The 22746-nt window shown below is 43.7% G+C and overlaps 2 protein-coding genes across 4 annotated transcripts in view; one reads left to right on the forward strand and one right to left on the reverse strand.

Moving 5' to 3' along the window:
- Window positions 2817-12969, reverse strand: LOC110408678 (arylacetamide deacetylase-like 3). The gene is made up of 4 exons (XM_021417675.1): window positions 12697-12969; window positions 7882-8098; window positions 7026-7089; window positions 2817-5981 (listed from the first exon to the last, which is right to left on the reverse strand). Exons 1-4 carry the CDS (start codon window positions 12865-12867, stop codon window positions 5210-5212), a joined length of 1224 nt encoding a protein of 407 aa, XP_021273350.1. The 5' UTR covers window positions 12868-12969; the 3' UTR covers window positions 2817-5209.
- DHRS3 (dehydrogenase/reductase 3) overlaps window positions 7919-22746 on the forward strand; it is a 42835-nt gene continuing 28007 nt past the window's right edge. For 2 of the 3 annotated variants that reach the window (XR_002444487.1, XM_021417677.1), the window contains exons 1-5: window positions 7919-8055; window positions 9419-9489; window positions 17642-17755; window positions 18854-18933; window positions 21610-22108. Coding sequence is in view for 2 of the 3 variants with exons in the window: in XM_021417677.1 (XP_021273352.1) it covers window positions 21914-22108 (195 nt within the window). In the remaining variant the exon portion in view is untranslated. Of the gene's footprint in view, window positions 8056-9418; window positions 9490-17641; window positions 17756-18853; window positions 18934-21099; window positions 22109-22746 lie in introns of those variants that run through there. The other variant, XM_021417678.1, reaches the window with a different exon arrangement.

Below are 22746 nucleotides of genomic sequence, written 5' to 3' on the forward strand. Positions count from 1 at the left end.
GAAGGCAGCAGATTCTCCCTCTGCAAAGTCGTGGTATGGATGAAACGAGTGCATGAAGTTTTTCTTTCCAAAAGAGAGTACGAGAGATACGTTTCATGTTGATACCCATCTCAAGGTCAACTTTGCTCAGAGCACCCAAGAGCTTTAGAATGCACAGACTATGACCTGCATAGGAAAAAACGCCTCACATTTAATTCCTGACTTTAGAAACTGTTTATCAATTGTTTAGAATAATCAAGGAGGAACTTAAGTTTAGAGCCCGGGGACTCACTCTCTAAGAAGTTTATTCCACGTTCTGCTTCATCTCCCCAAATTGTTCATGTTATCCAACAACTCCTTATCAACTTTCATTTCCCAGGATCCCATTCTCAATCTCTCCCTTGCCAGAGGGTTGGTTCGGTTCCTGTTTGTTTATCCTTTCTTATGGCAGCTGTGTCACCCAGATAAGGGGTGCTGGTGAAAGGCATGTCACCTGTAGCCTGGAGATTGGGACACTCTTGGAAAATGGAAGCAGGAAATTCAAACTCGTCAAGCCTGAGGTGCAGATTGGCTTTCTTACAGCTTGGACAGGAGCATTAGGAAACAGCGTTACACAAAACTTGGCTGCAGCTGCCTTCTTCAGTATTTAACAATGAAAGCAATTAATCAGCTCTGTTGAAGTTGTGCTGTCCCAATGACAGGTGTGGCCTAAGCATGCCTATCAGACGTGGCCCCTCTGGCAACACCTGTGACACAACCATTGTTCTCAGGTTCTTACCACCCATTGTTCAGCTGGTTTCAAACCTCTTCGGTGCCAGTCGTTATGGAAGTCACTTTACCAAGAGCTGTAAGTCTTGGACTCTTCTGGGTGTGTTAATTAGGTCTGGACATCACAGCAGCCCACCAACATCCCGACATCGCTGTTAGAGCATCCACATGAAAGCTCTGCGCTGAAGTCTGGATAGCAGCAGGAAAAGAGACAAACTGGTCGGGTAAATAGGGAAACTGGGAAATGGTTTTTCTTGGTACATGGAAGTTCAGAGTACCTCAAGTACCAATAAGCATTGATAAGATCCACGGAGTCAAAACCAGAAGAGCAGAAAGAGCCTTTTCTTAGCAAGCAGCAGCGCCACAGCCGGGGTGCTTTCCACCATCTAACCCATGGGGACATGGTTAGTGGGCATGGTGGGGATGGGTTAATGGTTGGATTTGGTGATCTTAGTGGTCTTTGCTGCTGGCCAAGGGAGGTGGTGGAGTCACCGTCCCTGGAGGTGTTGAAGAAAAGGGTTGATGTGGCACCGAGGGACGTGGTCTAGAGCAGTCACAGGCGTGGGTAGGTGGTTGGACCTGGTGATCTTAGTGGTGTTTCCAGCCTAAATGATTCTATGATTCCATGACACGCCAGATGTGAGCAGATACCTCTGCTCAGGTGCTGGGAAGGTGCTCCTGCAGAAGGTGCTCCTTGAGGTCTGTGGAGCATGAGAGCCATCTAGTGCTGGAAAGCTGAACTGGAAAGCTGAATGAGCCGAGTGAAACCCTCACCAGTGCCTACTGGTTGGCTGTAAGCTTGGATGCAAGGCACTGACAAGCTCTGCTTTGTGCGTGCCTGCTTGTATCCATCAGTATTTCTTTGCATGCGTGATTCCTTGTAGAAAGCATTTGTGTGCATAATTCTGTAGGCACACTGCAAGTCCGTGCTTGTGTTTTCAGTTCTTGCTGTAGCTCTTTGAACATGTGGACAGCGAGAGGAGCGTGCTGTCTGAAAGCGTCTGAATAAAGAGGATAGTCACAATTATGCTGCATCTTTACCTAGGAAATAGAAAAATATCTAAACAAATGAAAATTTCTGAAGCTAATTCCACACTTTGGAAATTATAAAATGGTTTGTATGAAGTTTGTGTGAACATATGAGGTATTTGTATGAACAACCATTCTAGCTTAAAAATGTCATGCATGGGGGAGATCTATAATTAATTAAATTAGAGGACAGGAGGTTCCCTGGAGACAATGAGATCGTTCTGCTTTCTAGATTTTAGAACATATTGGAGTCACTACTAAAAAAGGAGCACGTTGTTTCTGTATTTGCTGTTCTCTAGTTGCCCATCTGCACCACCGTGGCTATAACCTTCAGTACAGATTAAAATGCACATGTTCAAGGAGGCTAATAATACTGTGGACATTATAAACTGATTAATATTTGTATTAAATCAAGACTTGCGGGTAAAGACCATGGAAAAACCTCAATAGTAGATCAGTGCAGTGTTTGAGCAGTGGCCCATAAATGATGTCAGTCCAGATGGTGAATAATGACAATATGTATGGACTGGTGAACTGACCCGAGGTATAATACACGCTGCATTGGATGAGAAGATCATCTCCTAACACAAAACATACAAGGTAGAATTCTAGGGACATCCTTAGCTCTCTGTAGAATGTACAAAGTGTTCAGAAGGGTAACAAAAGCAACTTGGGTGACCAAGCAGAGAAGAGGATTTCAGAATGGAAAGGACTCTGCTGAACGCCAATGTGGCATGGGAAAGGAGGCTGTCTAGCAGGGAACCCATCCTCTGGGGAGAGGGGTGTAACAGCTCCCAGAAGACTTTGCTCAGTGCAATCACTGCTTGGGAGGTAGGGAACCAGCAGAGGAAACATTTTAGAGTATTGCATATTGGCATATATGAGAGGCTTTTCCAAGAGCCACCAAGATTTTTTTGTGGTATTTAACATGGCAAAAGAAAAAAAAAATGCAAAAGTTAATGATCAGTTGTGTGGTCATTTCAAAATACTGGAAGGATGAAAAGGATTAAGAACATTACAAGCCAATGCAGTAGGCTGCATTTGTTAGTCAACGTCATTGTTTAAAAGCTTTATTGGTGCTATTTTCTTATGAAGAAGTACAGAACATTCCCCTTTATCCACATCTTTGTCACGTTTGGGCTCAAACAGCATGCTGATCAAGTAGTGGAGAAAAGGCAAGTCAGAAACTTAAGACAAAAAATGCATGGAAGTTCAGTAGTGATGATAAGAATCTCAGATTTTGCGAAGGCAAATTGTTATTATTATAAGTGAGGTAATCAGATGGGGAAATTCTATGATCAAATTTACTTGGAAGAATGGAGTAAGATGGTTAATCCTTAAATGAGATGGCCAGGGCCTGGGTGGATTCAGCCATCTTCTGGGGCTTTGGGAAGGCCTGATTTGAGAAACATACGCCAGAAGTTATATTTGGAGGCTCTTTTGTTGATTTCTTGAATCTTTGAGTGTATTTTTGTTTCCTTATCTTTGTGCTGTGTGTAGGATGGCAGAAAGGAGTGCCCATAATGTTCAAATGAAAAGCCAATTGTTTAGAGAGGCCGGGCACTGATGAGCAATGTGTCATGCGCAGTACTGCTGAGGCCTTTGAACTTTTGTTTCAGGTCACTTTGGTTGCCAAATTCTCTTGCATCAGACAGGAGGAGGGATTCCCATTCCAGAAACTTTAAAAACCACATTTGGGAGTCAACCAAAGAGAAAGTAGTAAAGATGCAGTGCATGTAATAAACTGATCCTGAATAAAGATAAGCCCGGTGACTCCCAGGTTTGACTGAAGTTCATGGAGACATCCCCAAACTAATCATGAGTGTTCTTGGGCAAGTAACAGTACTCACGTGGCAGAACAGACTTTGACATGCTCCAGTACTAGCCTGCTTTTTGCACAGCTTTTGTAGCAGATCCTGGTGCACCTCTGGCCCAGCTGATGCTACCAATACGTCAGCTGGTAAGCCCACCTTCATTGTGAGGTCAGAAACCAAAATGAATTGCCAATTTCACACCAAGTCCTATTATCAAAACCAATCCTGTAATCCTCAATCAGTGCAACTTTGTGAGCTTCATCCCATTGTTTATTCCTGGAAGAATTTCATTGCTTGAAGAGTAAATTACTAACACCAGCAATAGGAAAAATGAAACCGAATTTCTATTGTGTCCATGAAGCACAAAGAAACACCATCCCATTTTGCAGAGGACAAGAATTCACAAGTAACTACTGGTTGCTCCAGAGGTTCATAAGTGCTACCGTGTCACCACATTTAATTAATATGGTGACAGTGTGAAGAACTTAACCCAGCATTTTCTTCCTACTCACAGTTCAGCTGGTGGAGAAGAAAGATAACGCCCTGCCTTCTTTCCACACTTCAATCTGCATGGCTATTACAAGAGCAAAGTGATTGCATAACAGTGATGAAATATTTTACAATTCTTAGGCATTGCATGGCTGGCTCTTTTGACATGCTCTGGCACTTAGCCAGGCATCTGCATTTACTAATGAGGATCTGTCCTGAAAAACAAATCTTTCCTAATGTTGCAACTCAAGGGATTCTGTGATTTTTTTATTTTCCTTTGCTTTGGACATTAGCAGAAACTGTTCTAGCAGTTTTAGTGCTGTTTCTGTATTTACTCTCAAGTTCTCATCTAATAACTCAATTATTTGTTAGCAAAAGCACTATGTCTGTCTCTTCTCTGAATACAAGTAAATGCCCCTCAGAAAGGAACTTCACAGATGATAACTTAGTGGACATTCAGGTATGTTTGTCTGTTTCCACTTAGAATCATCGAATTGCAGAGTCGTTTGAGCTGAAGGGGCCCTGAAAGGCCAAAGGACCCTTCCATGTTGCCACTCTCAGATACTTGCATGGAAGGATCCAACACCTTTGACTTCTGTAACTCCCTTCTGTGCCACCCACTGCTCTGTAAGCTAGGATCTGCAAATACACTCAATTCCCCCTGTCAGATTTTACATCCAGGTCCAAACCCATGGGCTGCATGTACCTATAGATCAATGGTGATCACTGCTCATTTCAGGGACTGTGAAAAATCTTTACTCTCCAGAGGCTTTCAGGGAGCATTTTATCTGTATTCTCATACTGGATTTGTGTGTGTGTGCACATACATTTATGATTACTTATATACTGCACGCTTTAAAGTCTATTTAGCTGTTTAAATTGTGAGGTTTTGTTCTTTGACATAAGAAGAGAACAAAGGTTCTTAAAAAAGAAAAAGAGAAGCAAAACGAGGATACCAGGTAATGGATAAAAACAGAAAGGAAGATGAAAACCACATTGCATTGCATTTCCAAGTTGTAGCAACTGAAAGCCAGAAGTCAGCAGATCATAACTTATCATTTCTTGATACGAAATGATTAACTGGAACGCACTCACTCTGCCTAGTCGTTCAGCGTATTCAAGGAGACATTTTAACAGCCTTGTATAAAGTTTAAAATGTGATCCATTATTTTACTCGCTGAGGGAAAAGAGAAAATACCGTAACCCAAGGAGCACAGTACACCGTGGAAGCCGTCTTCAACGTGGCACCAGGTCACTTTGACGTCGTTGTCCTCCAGCCTCTTCTTGTACAGCAGCCCATCATCCCTGAGCACGTCATGCTCGCAGGTGATGATGCAGGTGTCGGGCAGGCAGCAAACAACTGCATCTTCTGCTAAGAGTGGTGAAAACCTTGTCTCGAACATTTCTTTCATTTCCTCGTGGAGCTGGGGAATGCATGAGGCGGGTGTTGGTGGCTCGTAGTCCTGTTTCAATCCCTCAGGGATAAGATCTGGATTTATCCATTTCCTGTATTTCAAATTCATGCTCTCGGGAACGTGAGAACCTGCCAAAACAGCTTCCATCAAAGAGCAGTCCTTCCTCAGGTACATCAGAATGGAACAGATCATCCGCTCCAGGGACAGCATGCCGATGGAAGCGTTCTTCTGGTGAGACGGCAGGTTGAAGTTCACGCCTTGGAGAAATGGGTAGATCAACAGCTGGGCACGTATCTTTGGGATGTCTGTTCTGCTCGCTAGTTCTTGGCAAGTACTGGTCGCAAAAGTGCCCCCTGCGCTGTCCCCACACACAATGATCCGGGTGGGATCCACGCCGTAGTTTTCGGCGGTCTTCAAAAAGTGGATGGTGGCAGCGACGCAGTCCAACGTCTGGGTTGGATACCTGTGCTCAGGAGACAAGCGGTACCTGGAAGGTAAAAAGGGCAGCAGTTTCTACACGCACACACGTGTTTGCAGATTGCTTGAGTGTATCATCTTCCGTGCACCCACGGATTATATTTTTTGCAAAAACTCGCAAAAAAAAAAAAAAAAAAAAAAAGCGGTTTTACTTAAAGCAATGCAGAACAGCTTCCCCTCCCATTCTGATCAAAATTCAGATCATTGGGCTTTATTCTAGCGTAATTTTAGAGCACAGGGGCTTGCGTAGTGCAACCCCACCACCCACATTGTACAAACCCACACATTTACTCGGTTTGTGGCCTCAATGGTTGTGCCTGTGATCAAGGCTCATGCCAGCAGGGCGGTCTGCGGTTCTCCCCTTTGCACTGACAGTGGGTACCATAGTTGTACATCCTACAAACCCAAGTTGTACATCCTACAAACCCAAAGGTCCAACTGAGTTTTGCCTCCTGAGGGCACTGATGGTTACATTTATTGTTGTAGTTTATATTACTATATTGTTGGTATTTTATAATATTATATATACATATACATATATAATATATATATACAGTGGTGATGAAGTAGCTTCCTGTTGACTGTTATTTATCTTGTTAACTGGGACAAGTGGATTACAGGGGAGTGGCGATAACATAAGGCTCTCTTTGTTTAGTTCTTAACCAACAACGTACTTTCTTAGATGAAAGAAAGTCACATTAAAGAGAATGAGAGCAAGATGCACCTCCATAGCCGTGGCTCTTTATTCTCTGCATTTGTGGTCTGACTGGAGAATATTAGTTGAATAAGGAAAGGATAAATACAACTGAGGCAGCAGTGCAGGCTTTCTCTGTTAGCCCTCCACTGTTGGCTGAAGTGCACTGCTTCTGCTTTCCTTGTAATCCCACTTTATTAAAGCAATGGATTAATAAAATAAACGTCCTAATAATTGCTTTTGTTATTGATAAACCCGGGTCAGGTGCATGTTGCTGGCATTCCATGGCACATGCTGGCTTGCATGTGTCTGCACAATTACAGACAATCCTAGAGCTCTGCTTCTTCAAGCTCAGCTTACCCAACAGACACAACCACGGAATCAGACTTCTGGGCTATGTGCTGGCATATTCTGTCATGGCTTCCTGCAGAACAAATGTGAATGGAATTAATGTCCTCGAATATTTGCAGCAATATCCTCCCTTCTTTGTTAGTGACGTCATGCCACAGTTGAGGTACGCAGAGATGACCACTTAATTATCTCATTAAAGTCTTGTAAAACTATTCCACACTAAGTTAGTGGGCAGAAATATGCCTGCTACCATGTATTTAAATATACACTGGGTTTTTTTTCTACTTTACTTCATTCTTCACTGCATTTAAAATACTTGGGTTATTGGCACTTGCTCCGTAGTTCGTTCTACCTTAAATTACAGAATCCTAACACCTTTTAATATGTGTTTATATGCACCAGCAGTATCTTCTAGAGCTTCTTTAATTGCAATTATCTGCTTTCTGTAATAAATTAAACTGAAAAAAATGTCAAGCTAATTAAAGGACCCGGGGCACACATTTAAGGCTGGGTGCTGTATGCCAATGGGGTAGGGATCCTACAGAGGAATGCAGGAGTTAATAACTTCAGTCACATTTTCAGACCAAAACAGATGTGTTTATTTAGCAGCACCACTTGCTGTAAGGGATATATATGCCACAAATAGGGCTCTATCCTACAAAGAATGATTTAGATATTCAATAAGGGCAGATTAAAGAATTGAAAAATAAAAAGAAAACATTACGTTCTTTCTGTCTCTCGGTTGCCCAAACTAAGCCTCGGTCACTTCTTAGGTTCCAGAGAATTTTTAAAAATATGTATTTAATGAGCATAAGTATTGTCAACAATAATTATAAAAATCACATTTTCTCTTTCAGTTCCTTACTTATGCTCCCGAACATCCCGCATCCTCCATGGAGCAAGACCACTCCTCTCCGTTTGCCTGCAGATGGTAACCGTGGGAGGTAGATCCTCACTGGCACCTCACCAAAATGCAGATCCTCTACGAGGAGCTCTGAAGCCCTGCATGCCCTCAGTCCATGAGAAAACAGCCTTATCAGTAGGTGCTTCTTACAGATACCCAGACTTTCTAATTTCTTTGCCTAGACATAACAGGAAAAATGAGAAATTAGTACAGGAAATCCAAGTCTTTCCACTCTGCTGGGACCACAGATGGCCTTTTTCTACATTATATTTAGGAGAACTGTATTGGGTATTTCCTACTTTATAGGATTTTCATAAAAAAAAACCTCTGTGATTTCAGTTATGAAAGTGAAAATGTACATCTTCATTATTTGAGATAACATTATTTCCAGAATAACGTTGCAGTACTTGTTCCATTAAATGTCCCATATAAATCCCTTCTTATTTCTGTGATCTAGTTTTATCACACATGACTGCAACAATTTCTCTAGGTACGCAATTTATGTGCCGTGAGGCCTGAGCCTCCTTTCCTGGTCCATGAGGCATGTCTAAAGGACAGTTCCAACTTCAGGTATATTAGGTTATGCTCTGGAAATATCTGCTCATCACCATTGATGATGATGATAAAGGGAGGCTGTCCACTTCAGATGCCTCAGCTGAAGGATTGAAGGTAAGGTGAGACAGAAATGTCCCTACCATGACAGTAACTTAGTGGTCTGTGATCATCTCTGGCCACAGGGTCAGTGACAACAAGGATTAAGAAAATCAGTGATGCTTGTAATCAGTAATGAAGTGCTGCTTCAAAGACCTTGGTGGGAATGGTTCTGAATCTTATCTCCTTCTCCATCAGTGAAACCATTACCTTCACCAAGATCCCACAGGTATTCAGGAAATGGCTCTTCAGCCAGTTTCTTAAATCCAGCAGGGAAAACAGATACTCTGAAGACAGAGTCTGTTTGTTAAGTGTGTCAAAACTTCTTCTGATCCAAAGCCATTCAATTACTGATAATTGAGGTAGCCTGAGGATCACACTGGGACCCCCCTTTATTTTGAGCATGGTTTCTAAGTGACGCATTTCCTGCTAGGGACAATACTTCTTTTCCTATTGAACAATGACTTAATTGCCATTACAAACTAATACAGTTCATTCTTCCGGAATGATGGTAATCATAACAAGCAATTTGCAAATTGTGGTGTTCTCTTCTGAGCAGCAGAATTATACATGTACGTACCATATCAATGCCTCATAAACTAATGGCCAGCTGTGCTTTTGTAACTTGATGTTTCTGACTTCTGCTTTGTCTTTGTTTTTGTTGAAGTGACAATTTGGGGATGGTTGAAGTTAACAGAATTGCTGTACCGTGTTTATTTAATCTCATCTGTGCTTTCTAACATTTTTTTTTTATAGAGCCTTCAAGTGACAAGTATTAATAACATATATGATGAACTTGTTATCAGAACATTCTATGTAAATATCTTCTTTCCTTTCCTTATCTTAGGAGCTCCTGGCATCACAGACACATCTTCAATTTTAAGGAAAAAACTGTCATAAAGAAGAATGGGGAATTTGGTATGTTATTCAGTTTTCTGTTGAAAACCTTTTTCTTGATCAATAATTACAAAATACTTCAGAGACAGTAACAGTACACTCAAAAAATAATAGATGTGGCTATTCCTAGATACGTGATTGGTATTAGTAGGTAAACGTATTACAGAAGCCAGGCTCTAAAATGTGTGTATGTGCAACAAAAAGAGAACCTGAATCAGCACGTCAGCATGCAATCTTTTGAAAAACTGTTTGCTGGAATGCCTAAATTCTGGCACACTTTCTCTATACATTGAAGATCGTATGGTGACCAGATTTTTACTCTTAAACTAATTAAGAAATCACATATGAAATAGCAAAAACCACCCAATTTGGCCATCATGGACTTGTAGACACCATTTGACAGTCACTCTCTCTTGCTGATCTTGAAGCATTGTGCTTTGCCAACCAAAATAATTGTCAGAGCTGTATATCACAGTATGATATGCACAGTCTAAATGCAGATCAGTAGGAATGGATTAACACAGAAGCTGTGTTGTGAGCTAGTAGGCTTTCTCTCATCTTTTCTTTTTGAGATTTTCATTGATTTCTTCAAGAGAGCATGTGCATAGGTGCAGCTGGAGCATCATGTGTATGGCACCTCTGCTCTAGAAGATAGATGCTTAACTGCTGATCCAGCTTTTCTAAGGGATCCCTCAAATAAGTTCAACAAAAGGGCAGGAGATTGTGCTGTGCTGCAGAAAAAAAGAGGCCTTTGTTGCAACATACATGGCAGGGAGTACAAAAGGAGATGTCACTAGCACAACAACAGCAGCATTCATCGGAATGAGCAGGATATTTTCCTTGCACGTACGCAACGCACGGAGCATCGTGTGCTTTGTAAGAAACCGTACCAAGTCAATCACTGAACCGTGTGCCTAAGTGCCACATCCACACATCTCTTAAATACCTCCAGGGACAGGGACCCCAGCACCTCCCTGGCCAGCCCATTCCAATGCCCCACCACCTGTTCTGTGTTGCAGTTCTTCCTGCTATCTGATCTAAACCTTATCTGGTGCAAATTGAGGCCTTTTTTTCCCCACCTTTCTCTAGAAAGTGGGAGAGTAAAATATTTTGAAATTGGTGGTTCCAAGAATAGTTGAGGATATCAGCGCAAACTTTTAATAAGCTTTCATCATACACATTAGGGAGTTTCTTTCCCAATGTAGGGCAGAGTTAAACTTTACATTATAACCCAGTTGTTGCATCGTGAAGCAACTCACACGTTGGTACACCAGCCCTGAAGTTACCTGCCAAATGGGTCAGAGTTAGTGGCCTTCAAAGGACAGCAGGAGTGGGACAAGTGATGGACACAGCAGTTCCTCACTGCTTGTTGACCATTGGCCAGCCAGTCCCCGAGCAGCAGCTGCCCCCCAGGCCAGCTCCTCTCAGTTTTATAGTTTTTCTCACTACGTCATAGGGTATGGAATACCCCTTTGGCCAGTTTAGGGCAGCTGCTCTGGTTCTGTTCCCTCCCAGCTCCGTGGGCCCCCCAGCTGCCTCAGTGAGTGGACAGCATGAGAAGCTAAAAACTGGAACGTCCTTGGCTCTGTGCAGCACTGCTCAGCAACAGCTAAAACATCAGTGTGCTATCAACATTGTTCTTCTCCTAAAGACAAAACATAGCATCGTACCAGATACTATGAAGAAAATCAACTCTGTCCCAGCTGAAACCAGCTTGTGGAAGCAGCTTCAGTAAAAAGAGTCATCTGAAAGGATCCTTTCATCAGACCAAGTACAGAAACATGGAGGACCTAATAACATTCAGTCATTTAATTGTATTAAGTTTATATATAGCCTAACATGAAGAGCAGTCTGAAATATGTAAGGACAGCAGCTCTTCTTTCACACCAGACAGTGCGGATGGGTACACATGGTGCAGACCATTGGAGGATGAGAGGCCTGGTTTGGTGAAAGCATGTAGGTTTAAGCAACCCATGTAAGTCTTTGATCGTTTCACCCCAAATGACTTTTCAGGATTACTGTACATTACGTATAACTTGAGGATGAGAGAACACTGTTGCCTGAGATGAACCCCATACGAACATCAATGAAATCATTCCATGTTTTTCCTGCAGACTTCCATTTGATACAGAATCATAGAATCTGTCAGGTTGGAAAACACCTGTAATATCACCAAGTCCAACCATAAATCAAGTCCAACCATAATGATATCTGCCAAATGTGGATAAGGCTTAGGCTGATCTTGTCTTCTATTCTTTGAAAATGTCTTGGGCAAGAGCTATTTCTTACTCTGTTGGCAGCGCATCTAGCAGAGTCTTGCTTACAAGTGCGTCAGTAAGAAGTAGTAACAGCTCTTGTGACTGAGCTTACTTTGACTGGGAGATTAGCTTAGGGCCACAAAAATGATTAAAGGGATGGAACACCTCTCCTACTAGGACAGGCTGAGAGCTGGGGCTGTACGACCTAGAGAAGAGAAGGCTGTGGAGAGAGCTGAGAGGGGCTGTAAGAAACGAGGGGACAGACTCTTTAGCAGTGTCTGTGTCGATAGCAAATGGTTTCCAACTAAAAGAAGGGAGATTTAGGTTGGATATAATGAAAAAGTCTTTTACAGGGAGGGTGGTGAGGCACTGCACGGGTTGCCCAGAGAGGTGGTGCAGACAGCCAAGGTCAGGCTGGAGGGGCTCTGAGCACTGATGGAGCTGTGGGTGTCCCTGCTCATTGCAGGGGGATTGGACCAGATGGCCTTTAGAAGTCCCTTCCAGCTCTAAGGATTCTGATTCTATGATTAGATGACCTCCAAAATACATGATCCTGTGATAATTAATTAAGACACAGTAGTGGAATCACTGCAGAAATAAGAACAAAATTGTAAGTACGACAATTACTACAGGAAGATTAAAATTTAGGAAATTACCTCAAACAGATCAAAGTGCCCTGGGATAAAGAAGGTTCTTTTATCAGTCTTCAGCCCTTCTGTTTTCCACAGGACCAATCATTTCATTATAAAAGGCAATCAAGTTACAATTACAGTGTAAACATGCAAATCTCAGTATTTAAAAGAGCACACCTCATGTAGGCTGCTTTTATGGACAGTATTAAAATACCAAACCTGTGTTACCGTACAATGCCCATTACACGCAGCTGCAATATTTAAATGCTATGTTCATAGTTCTACTCACGTTTTCACTTTCCTGAAAATCACAATAGCATAGAGCATGATAAACTCACCAGAGTTTCAATCACGGTAAAAAGCCAATTATAGAAGCTGAGCTTTGGTGGCTGGTCAACTTCAGGAGGAATTTTTGCCTTGAAGGAATGATAAGAGGCTTCAGTTAAAACCGATAATATAAAAGCAAGCAGAATTCCTGCTATTAATAGCAGACCGTAAAATAATTCCATTTTTCTTTGGCAAGGATGATTTTGTAGGGAACTGTTTGATAGGATTCTGTCAATATTTATATCCTCAAGACTGACTCAACAGAGAAGTTATTTGCATACGAAAATTCTTCCTCCCTCCACCTACAGATCAGGCCGCTGGATGCTAGCCATGCACAAACATCCGGAGGTGCCAGATATTACAGTTTTATTCAGCATGACCAAAGAGATGCCTGCAACACTTACACTCAAGATACATCACTACTCCGTGTATTCCAAAATTCCTAATGGACTTTAGGACGCTGGGGGCCTCAAGGCACACAGGGAAGGCTCCAGAACATCCTAGAACACACTGAGGAGTACTCTAGGAGTACTGGAAGCAATATGAGTGCTAGGGTTCCCTAGAGGAGCCCTTGGAGGTCTCTAGGGCACAGAGATGTCTAACTTCTGTTGTGGTATTCCCTCGGAGTACAAATTCTTGACTGAAAAAGGTGAGTCATTTCTAGCTGTTCTTTTACCCATGAAAGAAGCAAATGAAATATACCTACCTAGAAAAAGTCTCATTTATACAAAATATGTTCCTACTTAGAGGAATCAGGAAGAAAGTTTCATGTGAATAAGTCAACAGGCTGAAGAAACCTTTAGCTTTGTGGACTGAGGGTAAACAGATTGAGTCATAAGAGAGAAACCACCGGATAATAAGAATGAGCAGGCTGGATTATTATGTGAATAGGTCTTATTTATCTTCAGTGGAATTCAGCAAGCAAAACTGCTTGAACTATGTGGTTCAAAATCCTGAAAATAAAATAAAAAAGGTGCTAAGCATAGGAAATCCACATAAGAAAGTTGTAATAGAACTCTCAAGCCTGGAACACGATCACAGTATGCATCTTTCCAAACCTAAGCCAAGTTATTTGACTAAGCTGATGATTCACTGATCCCTTCCATCACCGTCAGGTGCAGAACGCTTAGCTTAGCCCCTCCACACTCTTAGCCATCCAGACCTATGGAGATGTGTCAACTCTGATGATTTGAACAGACAAACAAAAGCCAGAAACTAAAGCAAAAAATAATTTCTGGGAAGGAACATTTAATGACTTCAACTAGTCCATCCTAAAATTAATAGCTTTTAAGTTCTGAATGTCCCCATATAGACATACTTTTAAATACAAGTGGAAGTTCAGGAGCTTTTTGTCTACTTATTCATTTTTAATTCTCTTTGTGGTGGATTTAAACGCTCCATTGATACTATAATCTGCAAAGAGTATGGAATATCCAAGTTTCCCCTCCTAAATGCTGGAGGTCAAAAATTAATTGTGTGTTTTTTCACCTCTGGACTTTCAGAGCAGCAGCCAACCATTAGAGAGACTGGAGGAGTAGTAGGCACCTACTAAGAGTTATTCATGGACTTTGGGACCGGTTGGTTTGGAGGAATTATTTTATTATCAAATGGTGTTGGACAATGTTTAATTGGAGGACAGAGGTGGTTGTTCTGAAGAAGCATCTCTGCTGGTTAATTCTACAGGTCAGCTGCTAGCAAATATCTGGATCGATGTACGTTATGGTTATAACTGATGTTTCTTCCTCCAGAGACTCAGCTAATCTTATCCGTGTGATAGCTGGCACTGGTGCACATGGGGATTGATAAGAATGCAGAAGGTCCTGTAAGGGTCAGTTGGCCTTTGGAAGCCCTCTGTTGTTTACCCAATGTATCATGTGTTCCCATGTCCACTTCCAGAACTGCTGTTCACTTAAAAATATTAGCGATACCAATTTGTAGGGGTAATGGCAGTGATTCAGTAAGGATGGGCAGATTGGATTTCTGCTAACAGTGGGTACAGTGCTTGAAACTTTCAGATAAGTTATTAAAAATCCAGCTAACCCTTGTACAAAACATCATCACTGATTTAGTGGTTGGCAACCCTGCCCAATGGCAGGGGGTTGGAACTAGGTGATCTTTAAGGTCCCCTCCAACCTAAGCCATTCTATGGTTCTGTGAAAACTCTAGTGGGCTAAGCTCAACAAGGGAAGGTTTAGATTGGATGTCAGGGGGAAGTTCTTCACACAGAGTGGTGAGGTGCTGCAACAGGCTGCCCAGAGGGGCTGTGGATGCCCCATCCCTGGAGGTGTTCAAGACCAGGTCGGATGGGGCCCTGGGCAGCCTGGTCTAGTGCCAGATCTGGAGGTTGGTGGCCCTGCCTGTGGCAGGAGTGTTGGAACTTGGTGATCTTTGGTGACCCTTCCAACCCAAGCCATTCTATGATTCTGTGATTCTGTCTGAATGAAGAAGGTATCATCCCTCTGTGCCTTTTGCCTTAGCCCAGCTGGATCTCTCTGGAGATCTTATTTTCCCATCATCTGATTTGTAGTGTGATCTTACTTCCCCACATCAGTTCATACTCCTAAAGCTGATCCATTCTCGCCTTCCAGCCAAAAAAGTTTGCCATTGACGATTATTTTCTTCTGCATATGTTCTAGTGAACCACTGGCTCTGGGAAGAAATTATAACCACTTTTAATGAGAATGTTTAAAGAAGGCATTGTTCATAAGGACTCAGGTTAGATTTCATCTACAAATTTATCCCCAAGCTAGTTTACATGCTTCCAGTGCAAAATATTACAAGAATTAACCTACTGTTCAGTTTTTGTCCAAATCCATATCACATTGGTTTAGTCAGATTTCGCTTCAGACTCTTGAAACAATAAAGTCCTTCTCTAATTTTAATTGCCTTAAGGGCTTAATTCTTCACCAGTTCTTGCATGTCAGAGGTTTTGTCAGGACTGAAGGATTCATGAGAGGGTCTGGCAAATTCTGAGTGTTGTAAAGGTGAGGTAAATGTACTAAACAAAATGTTAGATGAGTTAATCAGTTTAATGCTACGTAGCCACTCCATTCCTGGATATCAGGGTGGTCTGATCTTGTAGGGGTCAACCAGCCCATGGCAGGAGTTTGAAGCTAGATGATCTTTAGGTTCCCCTCCAACCTAAGCCATTCTATGATGCTTTGATGATTCTATGATTCCTGCCAACGCGTGGTATTTCTCCCTGTTCTCTCTTTCAATATGAGGACACAAGCTAATAGGCTGAGATGGATTTGGCTTCTAATCAAACAAAGGTGAGAAAAAAGACAGGCAGTTATTACAAATTATAAAATCTAATATGATCAAGCAATTGAAAGAAATAGCACATCCTTGGTATTGCATTCCTTTTTCTGAATTCCTTATAGCACCTGCGAGCACTTTGAAAACACTGTTCTCCTTCTTATAAAGGCATTTGTTTTTATACATATAGAATTTAGAAAGGCTTTGTCATCCAGATGATCTTAGAAGTCTTTTCCAACCTTGATGATTCTATGACTCTGTTAGGGGCATGGGTTTGTGGACAACATTGGTAGTAAGTGGGTGGTTGGACTTGATGATCTTAGAAGACTTTTCCAACCATAATGAGTCTGTGGTTCCTCTATTCTATCTAGAACTAAGGCTCACTCGGTAAGGGGTTTGCTGTATCTTTATTCATGATACTGATTTGCTGTGAGACCCTGGGAAAGCAGTCAGATATCCAAATGTAGGTTTTCACACAAGGCAGGGCACAGACTGCTTTCTGTCAAGGCTGGAAGCTGAACAGAAGCCTGGTCCCTTTGAGCTTAGTCCATGGCAAAACTCCACTTGCAATGGAACGGTATCAGACTTTTAATACTTAATAGCATATAGAAGGACGGTGTGAAATCATAGGACCACTGGGACACATTTCAAATGGAAAATGTGATCTCAAGGGAAGAATGAAATCAAGAAGCGCAAAAATACAGTTCCTGCTTTATCCAAATCTGACAGCAGTACTTCAGATAACAAAAACCAGATCATCTTGGCCAAGGAGTTTCATTTTTAAAAAGAGGCTTAGTTTTAATCTGTGCCTGTGATGGATTGTCCATGGGTAAGAACCTGCATGGACATAAAAAACTGGTACTACTAGACACCTTAGTAACGCAGATTTTCCATATTTAAGCATTCACTCTTCCCTGAGTCTCTTTATAGAACCAGAAAAGTTTGTTTTGCAAAAAATGGACCTTTCTTTATGGAAGTGTGCAGGTAACAGTTGCTTTTTCACTGCTGTTTATTCCTTGAGGAGCAGGGGAGCAAGGACAAGTATGTTCCTATGACTCTCATTGAGAGTGTTGGTGCATATCGCTACAACCCAAAAGCTGTGTTTCAGTTATCGTAGGCTACTAACCTGCCTCTGTATTAGCTTGCCTAACTATGAACTACAGGTTTAGTTTTAAGCTGGTGCTGTTGCAGTTAGCTGCTCTTGTGGTGAAACATTCAGAAAACATGAAATCATAGAATGGCTTAGGTTGGAGGGGACCTTATGGACCTTCCATTTCCAACCCCTGCCGTGGGCTGGGATGCCATGAATGCATCTTTTGAGCTGTGGTACCAGGAATGGGTCATTCTAGATTTAAACCTAATAATTCACAATAGATTCATCAAAGTGCATTGAAGCGGAGCTGTTAAGAAGCACAAACACAAAAATTGACTAACAGAAGCAGAAACAAAGTGACTTACAACTGAGATGTGCTGCACAACTGCCTTCTAGATCTTGTGCAAAATGGAATTAAACTTAGTTTAAAATGCCTTGAAAATGGCTCAACCCAAGTGGTTGCGGGGTTTTGCAATTTATGCTTTGTTGGGAGTGACTGCACACAAAACAAATAGTTGAGTACTGCGCAGCTATCCAAAATGCAACATTAATTCTGCCCCTAAGCAATGGTGTTAACAACTGATGCAATTCTCCAATATTAACAGGCCTGCCTATGGAAAGCTGCAGGGCAATGGGGAAGGACTTCTGAGTGGGAACATGGAAGAGGTAATTAGGAACAACTGCTGGGATGTGACAGACCCTCATTTTCGCCAGCCAAGGTACGTACCAAGACACTGACTGAAAGCAATTAGAATGATCAAACCTAAATGAAAGCCTGGTTTGGGTTTCCCTAAAAGAGAGGAACTTTTTGAACAGAGGCACGTGTTGGATGTGTAGAGAGGTGGTTTGGAAAAACATCTCATGCCTCACAGCATGTCATGGTTACTAGGCAATAAGTAGGTGAAATCCCAGGATCCTCTTTTGCTGCTTTTCAGAATGGAACTGCAGTTAAAGGGGACAAATCTCAGCTGTTCTCAGCACATGCAGAATTTAAAGCTATCTGATTTTTCAGCTCAGTTAGGTGAATTTCAAAATGACTTGCATGTATTTTTCACCAGGTTTATTACAGACAAGAAGCAGTAACTCCAGTTTTGCTGTACTCCCTCTGTTTCTTGCCATTGTGCACTTGCACAGTGTATGAGCTTCTGGTTGCAGCTGCTTTGAGGTAAATGTAAAGCAAAGCAGTAAAGCAGTGAAATAGTTCATACATTCACTGAAATCTGAAGGTGACGTTAGGAAAATAAAAATACTTCATTTTAAGTATGGAGCTGTGTCTTTTGGCTCCAGCTGCAAGTTTTGCGCAACATAGCTCTATAAACCAGAATCCTAATGAATGGCATAAAAAACAGCGAACCACTTTTAATACATTTTAGGCTATTATTTAATAAGGAAACAGATAAATACTCACAGGACTAGTTCCACTGGCATTAAAGGACTTGTGAATGTTTGAAAGAAGCAAAAAATCAGACTCGCTTGAACTTCTTTCATTTTTAACACTGCTCCTTATTTCTGTACCAGAAAGTTGTTATATTTGTTACCAGTCCAGACACTGAGTCATTCCTGCTTAAACCAGACACTGGGCTCTCTGTGTAATTTCTTTCTTCCCTTCAGAGTTTCTGGACGGAGAGGAAAACTGTAATGCCAGGTGCCTCCCCCAGCTCCATTTCTAATGGTATTGCTGTAAAAACACACAGAGGTGCTCAGTGCTGCCAAGCAGCAATGGAAATTCTCACAGCTCTGGTTATATGTTAGGGGATACCTGGCTGTGAACAATCTGTGCAGACTGCAGTTGCAATGGCTCAGCTTCTTCTCTCTAGAAACCTCTCTCCTGATCCCGTGTGAGGAGGCTGTGACCATCATTTGACTTCTTTCATGTAAAGAAAGCTGGCATTTAAAGGTAAGAACTCTGCAAGCTTCTCTCTAAATCTTATTTTTTCTAAAAACCTTCGTGGAAGTTTTAACAGAGCTGAAGTTGAAGGGATTTGGATATTGTTCATGTTTAGTGTTGGTAGAACCCTACGTGATACGAGTTTGAATGGGGGTAGCACCAGAAATTCAGTCGTCCTTATTTTTACCACCAAATATCCCTTGAACCGCATGGCTGCTTTGAACTATGGTTTCAGAAATGTGCTTGATTATGAAGCATAAAATCAAGTTTATTTTCAAAGGGATTTGGCTTCCTAGCTCACTGCTATTGGCTGTGTAATATAACTTTGCTGCCTGTGGATAGATGCTTTTAGACTCATGCAGTTCCATTGCAGTAGTCCTTTAGTAACTGTAGGGGAAACTGAGCTTGAGAACATCTCTCAATTTTGTCATTTTGGTCCTTTCAGTGTCTGAAGAGGGGCTGTAAGGAAGGAGACAGAATCTTTAGCAGAATCTGTTGTGATAGGACAAGGGGAAATGGTTTCCAACTAAAAGAAGAGAGACGTAGATGAGATATAAATTTATTATAATAAGGGTGGTGAGGCACTGGCACAGGCTGCCCAGAGAGGTGGTGCAGACAGACAAGGTCAGGCTGGAGGGGCTCTGAGCACTGATGGAGCTGTGGGTGTCCCTGCTCATTGCAGGGGGTTGGACCAGGTGGCCTTTAGGGTCCCTTCCAACTCCAACCACTCTCTGATTTTTCAGTAATTCTAGTTTTTACCACTAGATGGCTTCCCAGGATAGTGGTTATACATTCAGAATTCGCCTCTGGGGTTGGCTTCATTTTGGCACATTCTTAGTAACAGCACAGTCATCAAAACCAGCACGACTGGGAAGGCAGCAGTGTGAAGCTGACGTTGCTGAGCATCTTCTGGCATCCTATAAACTTTACATTTCGGATTATGATGGTGCTGCCACAGCTGGTAATGTGGGGTGAACAGCCCTGAGTTCAAAGATGGAGAGGCCCTGGCACTGCTGCCTAGAGAAGTCGTGGGTGCCCCATCCCTGGAGGTGCCCGAGGCCATGGATGGGCCCTGGGCAGCCTGAGCTGGTGGGAGGTAACCAGCCCACGGCAGGGGTTGTTTCTGGCTGATCTTTGCAGTCCCCTCCAACCTAAGCCATTGTATGATTTTATGAAATGTGCACTTAGATCCTCCTCAATATGCAACATACTTAGCCACCTCATGCTTAACAGCGCAAACAAGCAACTCAGGGACCTGGTTGCAACACTTCTGCCCTTTCTCCTGTTACGACATAAAGTGCTACAGAGGCCTTGTATTGCAACTGTGCCCTTGTGTCTGGATGAAAGTCATGGAGGAGGAGAGAAAAATCATCACAGAATCACAGCGTGGCTTAGGTTGGAGGGGACCTTAAAGGTCATCCACTTCTAATGCCCTGCCATGGGCAGGGCTGCCAACCACCAGCTCAGGCTGCCCAGGGCCCCATCCAACCTGACCCTGAATGCCTCCAGGGATGGGGCATCCACAATGTCTCTGGGCAGCAGTGCCAGGGCCTCTCTACCTCAGAGTAAAAACTTTCTTCCTAACATCTAACCTAAACCTCCCCTCTTACAGCTTGAAGCCGTTCCCCCTTGCCCTATCACTATCAGACCATGCCACAGGTCGCTCTCCCTCCTGTTGATAAGCTCCCTTCAATTACTGCAAGGCCGCAGCATCTCCCTCAAGCCTTCTCTTCTCCAAAAAACACAGTGTTTGATGTAAGAAACGCATCTCCCTTTGTCACTGCCCGGCCACTAAAGGCACTGATCGGCAACACCAGCATCTCCCAGCATGGAAAACCCACGAGCCGCCCATAAAACCATCGGGTCGACGCTGACAGATGTTGACGGCGACCAGCTTGGGTTGGGTTCAGCCCAACCACCCGGGGCTGCAAGCAGCTTTCCCACCAACGCCAGCTGCAGCCGGGCAGGCAGCAATCTAGCAGAGACGGCTCCTCGGGCTCAGCCCGGAGCGGATCTCTCCCCTCCGTGCGGGGAGCGGAGCGGCGCGGAGCGGGGCAGCCCTGAGCCGCGGGCGGCAGCCGGGGAACGGGAACCGGGCTCCGGGAGCGGCTCCGGGGGAGGGGAGAGCGCAGCCAGCCACTCACAGGAACAGTAGTGAAATCTCCCCGACACTTTAACTGTCAATCAGGCTTAATGGGGTATAAAACCTCCCCAGCGCCGCGGCTGCGATAGGCAGAGAGAGCAATAGGGAGAAATGAGTAAGAGCTGAAGGAGCGCGCGGCGTAATTCGTGCTCTGCGCTCGCAGCTCCTCCGGGTGAGAAACCAGGAGAGGGGGCAGAGGGGACCGGGAGCTCAGCCCCTGCAGCCGGCTCGGGACAGAGCGCCTGGAGATATTTATAGCCGGGAAAACAAAAACAACCTTCCCCTGAATAGACCCTTTCTTAAAAAGAAAGTCCTGGCAATTCCGTCTCGTTTCAGCGATTTCCTGAGTCTAAGAATAGAAATGAGCCGCCTGGAAGGCGCTGCAGGCAGCAATTTGGAGACATAGGCTGCTTTATTTTATTTTTCCGAGTATAAAAAAACCTTCCATTTGGATACGGGAGTCGCACGTCGGCCTTTGGCACGGAGGGATGTATGGCTACTTTTAATTTTACTTTTTGTTTTCCTACAAAACTGTCTTCCAGTTAAAGGCACGGGATCGGCGTTACCTGCATGTGACAGCCCCGGAGGACGCCGAGCAAGAGGCAGAGCTCCCCTGCACTGCTTCCCTCCCACCCCACTTTTTTAGGGAGGGAGAGAAGGATTTTTTTTCTTTTTTTTTTTCCATTTTTCCAGCCCAAGAATTACTCGCCCCCAAGTTTCGGAGGGGGGCTGAAGACTTGTCACCCACCTGCGGGTGCATGAAGGGTGCTGGCTTTCCCTCTCTGTTCCCTTGGTCTTGTGAGGAGTTGGAAGAGCATTTTGCCACCCGTCGCCCGGATCGAGAGGATGGTTTGGAAATGGCTCGGCGCCGTGCTGCTGCTCCCCGTGCAGATGCTTTACCTGGTGCTGAAAGCCGCCGTGTGCTCTCTGCTGCCGCCCAAACTGCGGGACCTGTCCGGGGACACCGTGCTGGTGACGGGCGGGGGTCGCGGCATCGGTCGCCAGCTTGCCCGGGAGTTTGCAAGGCGAGGAGCCAGGAAGGTGAGATGGGATGGGGGAATGGGCACCTGCTGCTGCGTGGGGCCCGGAGCCGTGCCCCAGCCCTGGGGCTGCAGGGGAGAAGAGGCACCTGGAGTGGGGCTCACCTCCCTGCCCTGGGCCTGCCCTCCTTTGGGACTCGGGGTGGGAAGAGCTCCACTTCACCCCAGTGGCTTTCCATTTGCAAAGCTAATTCATGTGGTTTCTGAAGGCCCCGGTGTGTTGCTTTTTGCCAGCCCTGTTTGAGGTAAGGTGGGTGCTGCTCAAAGGTAGTGCTGCCCCAGCAAGGAGGAGCAGCACAATGTGAGTGTGAGCTGTGCATCTTTCCTTTAGTCTGCATGGAGAGAGGGACTGGGAGAATGCTCTGTCTGCACTGCAGTCTGGAAGTGCAAATGTAGCTGCTGTGCTCCTTCTCTAGGTCAGGAACTGCTGTGTACCTTGAAATCTGTTTTCATAAGTACAGCTGTGAATCAAACAGGGATAATTAAAAACAAATAAACAAAAAGCCAAGACTGACCAAGAGGCAGAGGTTTGCCTCTTCTCCCAGGTAATAGTGATAGGACCAGAGGGAATGGCCTCAAGTTGTACCAGGGGAGGCTCAGGTTGGATATTAGGGAAAATTCCTTATCTGAAAGAGCACT

This window comes from Numida meleagris, chromosome 20 (assembly GCF_002078875.1).
Source record: "Numida meleagris isolate 19003 breed g44 Domestic line chromosome 20, NumMel1.0, whole genome shotgun sequence".
Lineage (NCBI taxonomy): Eukaryota > Metazoa > Chordata > Aves > Galliformes > Numididae > Numida > Numida meleagris.

What these genes read in the sequence shown, in the direction of transcription:
- LOC110408678 (XM_021417675.1), bottom strand. Translation starts at nt 12,867, where the DNA reads ATGGAATTATTTTACGGTCTGCTATTAATAGCAGGAATTCTGCTTGCT. An exon ending in CGGGATGTTCGGGAGCATAA is followed by an intron (nt 7,090 to 7,881) that starts GTAAGGAACTGA and finishes TTTGTTCTGCAG; the next exon opens with GAAGCCATGACAGAATATGC. An exon ending in TCCGTGGTTGTGTCTGTTGG is followed by an intron (nt 5,982 to 7,025) that starts GTAAGCTGAGCT and finishes TTTACCTTCCAG; the next exon opens with GTACCGCTTGTCTCCTGAGC.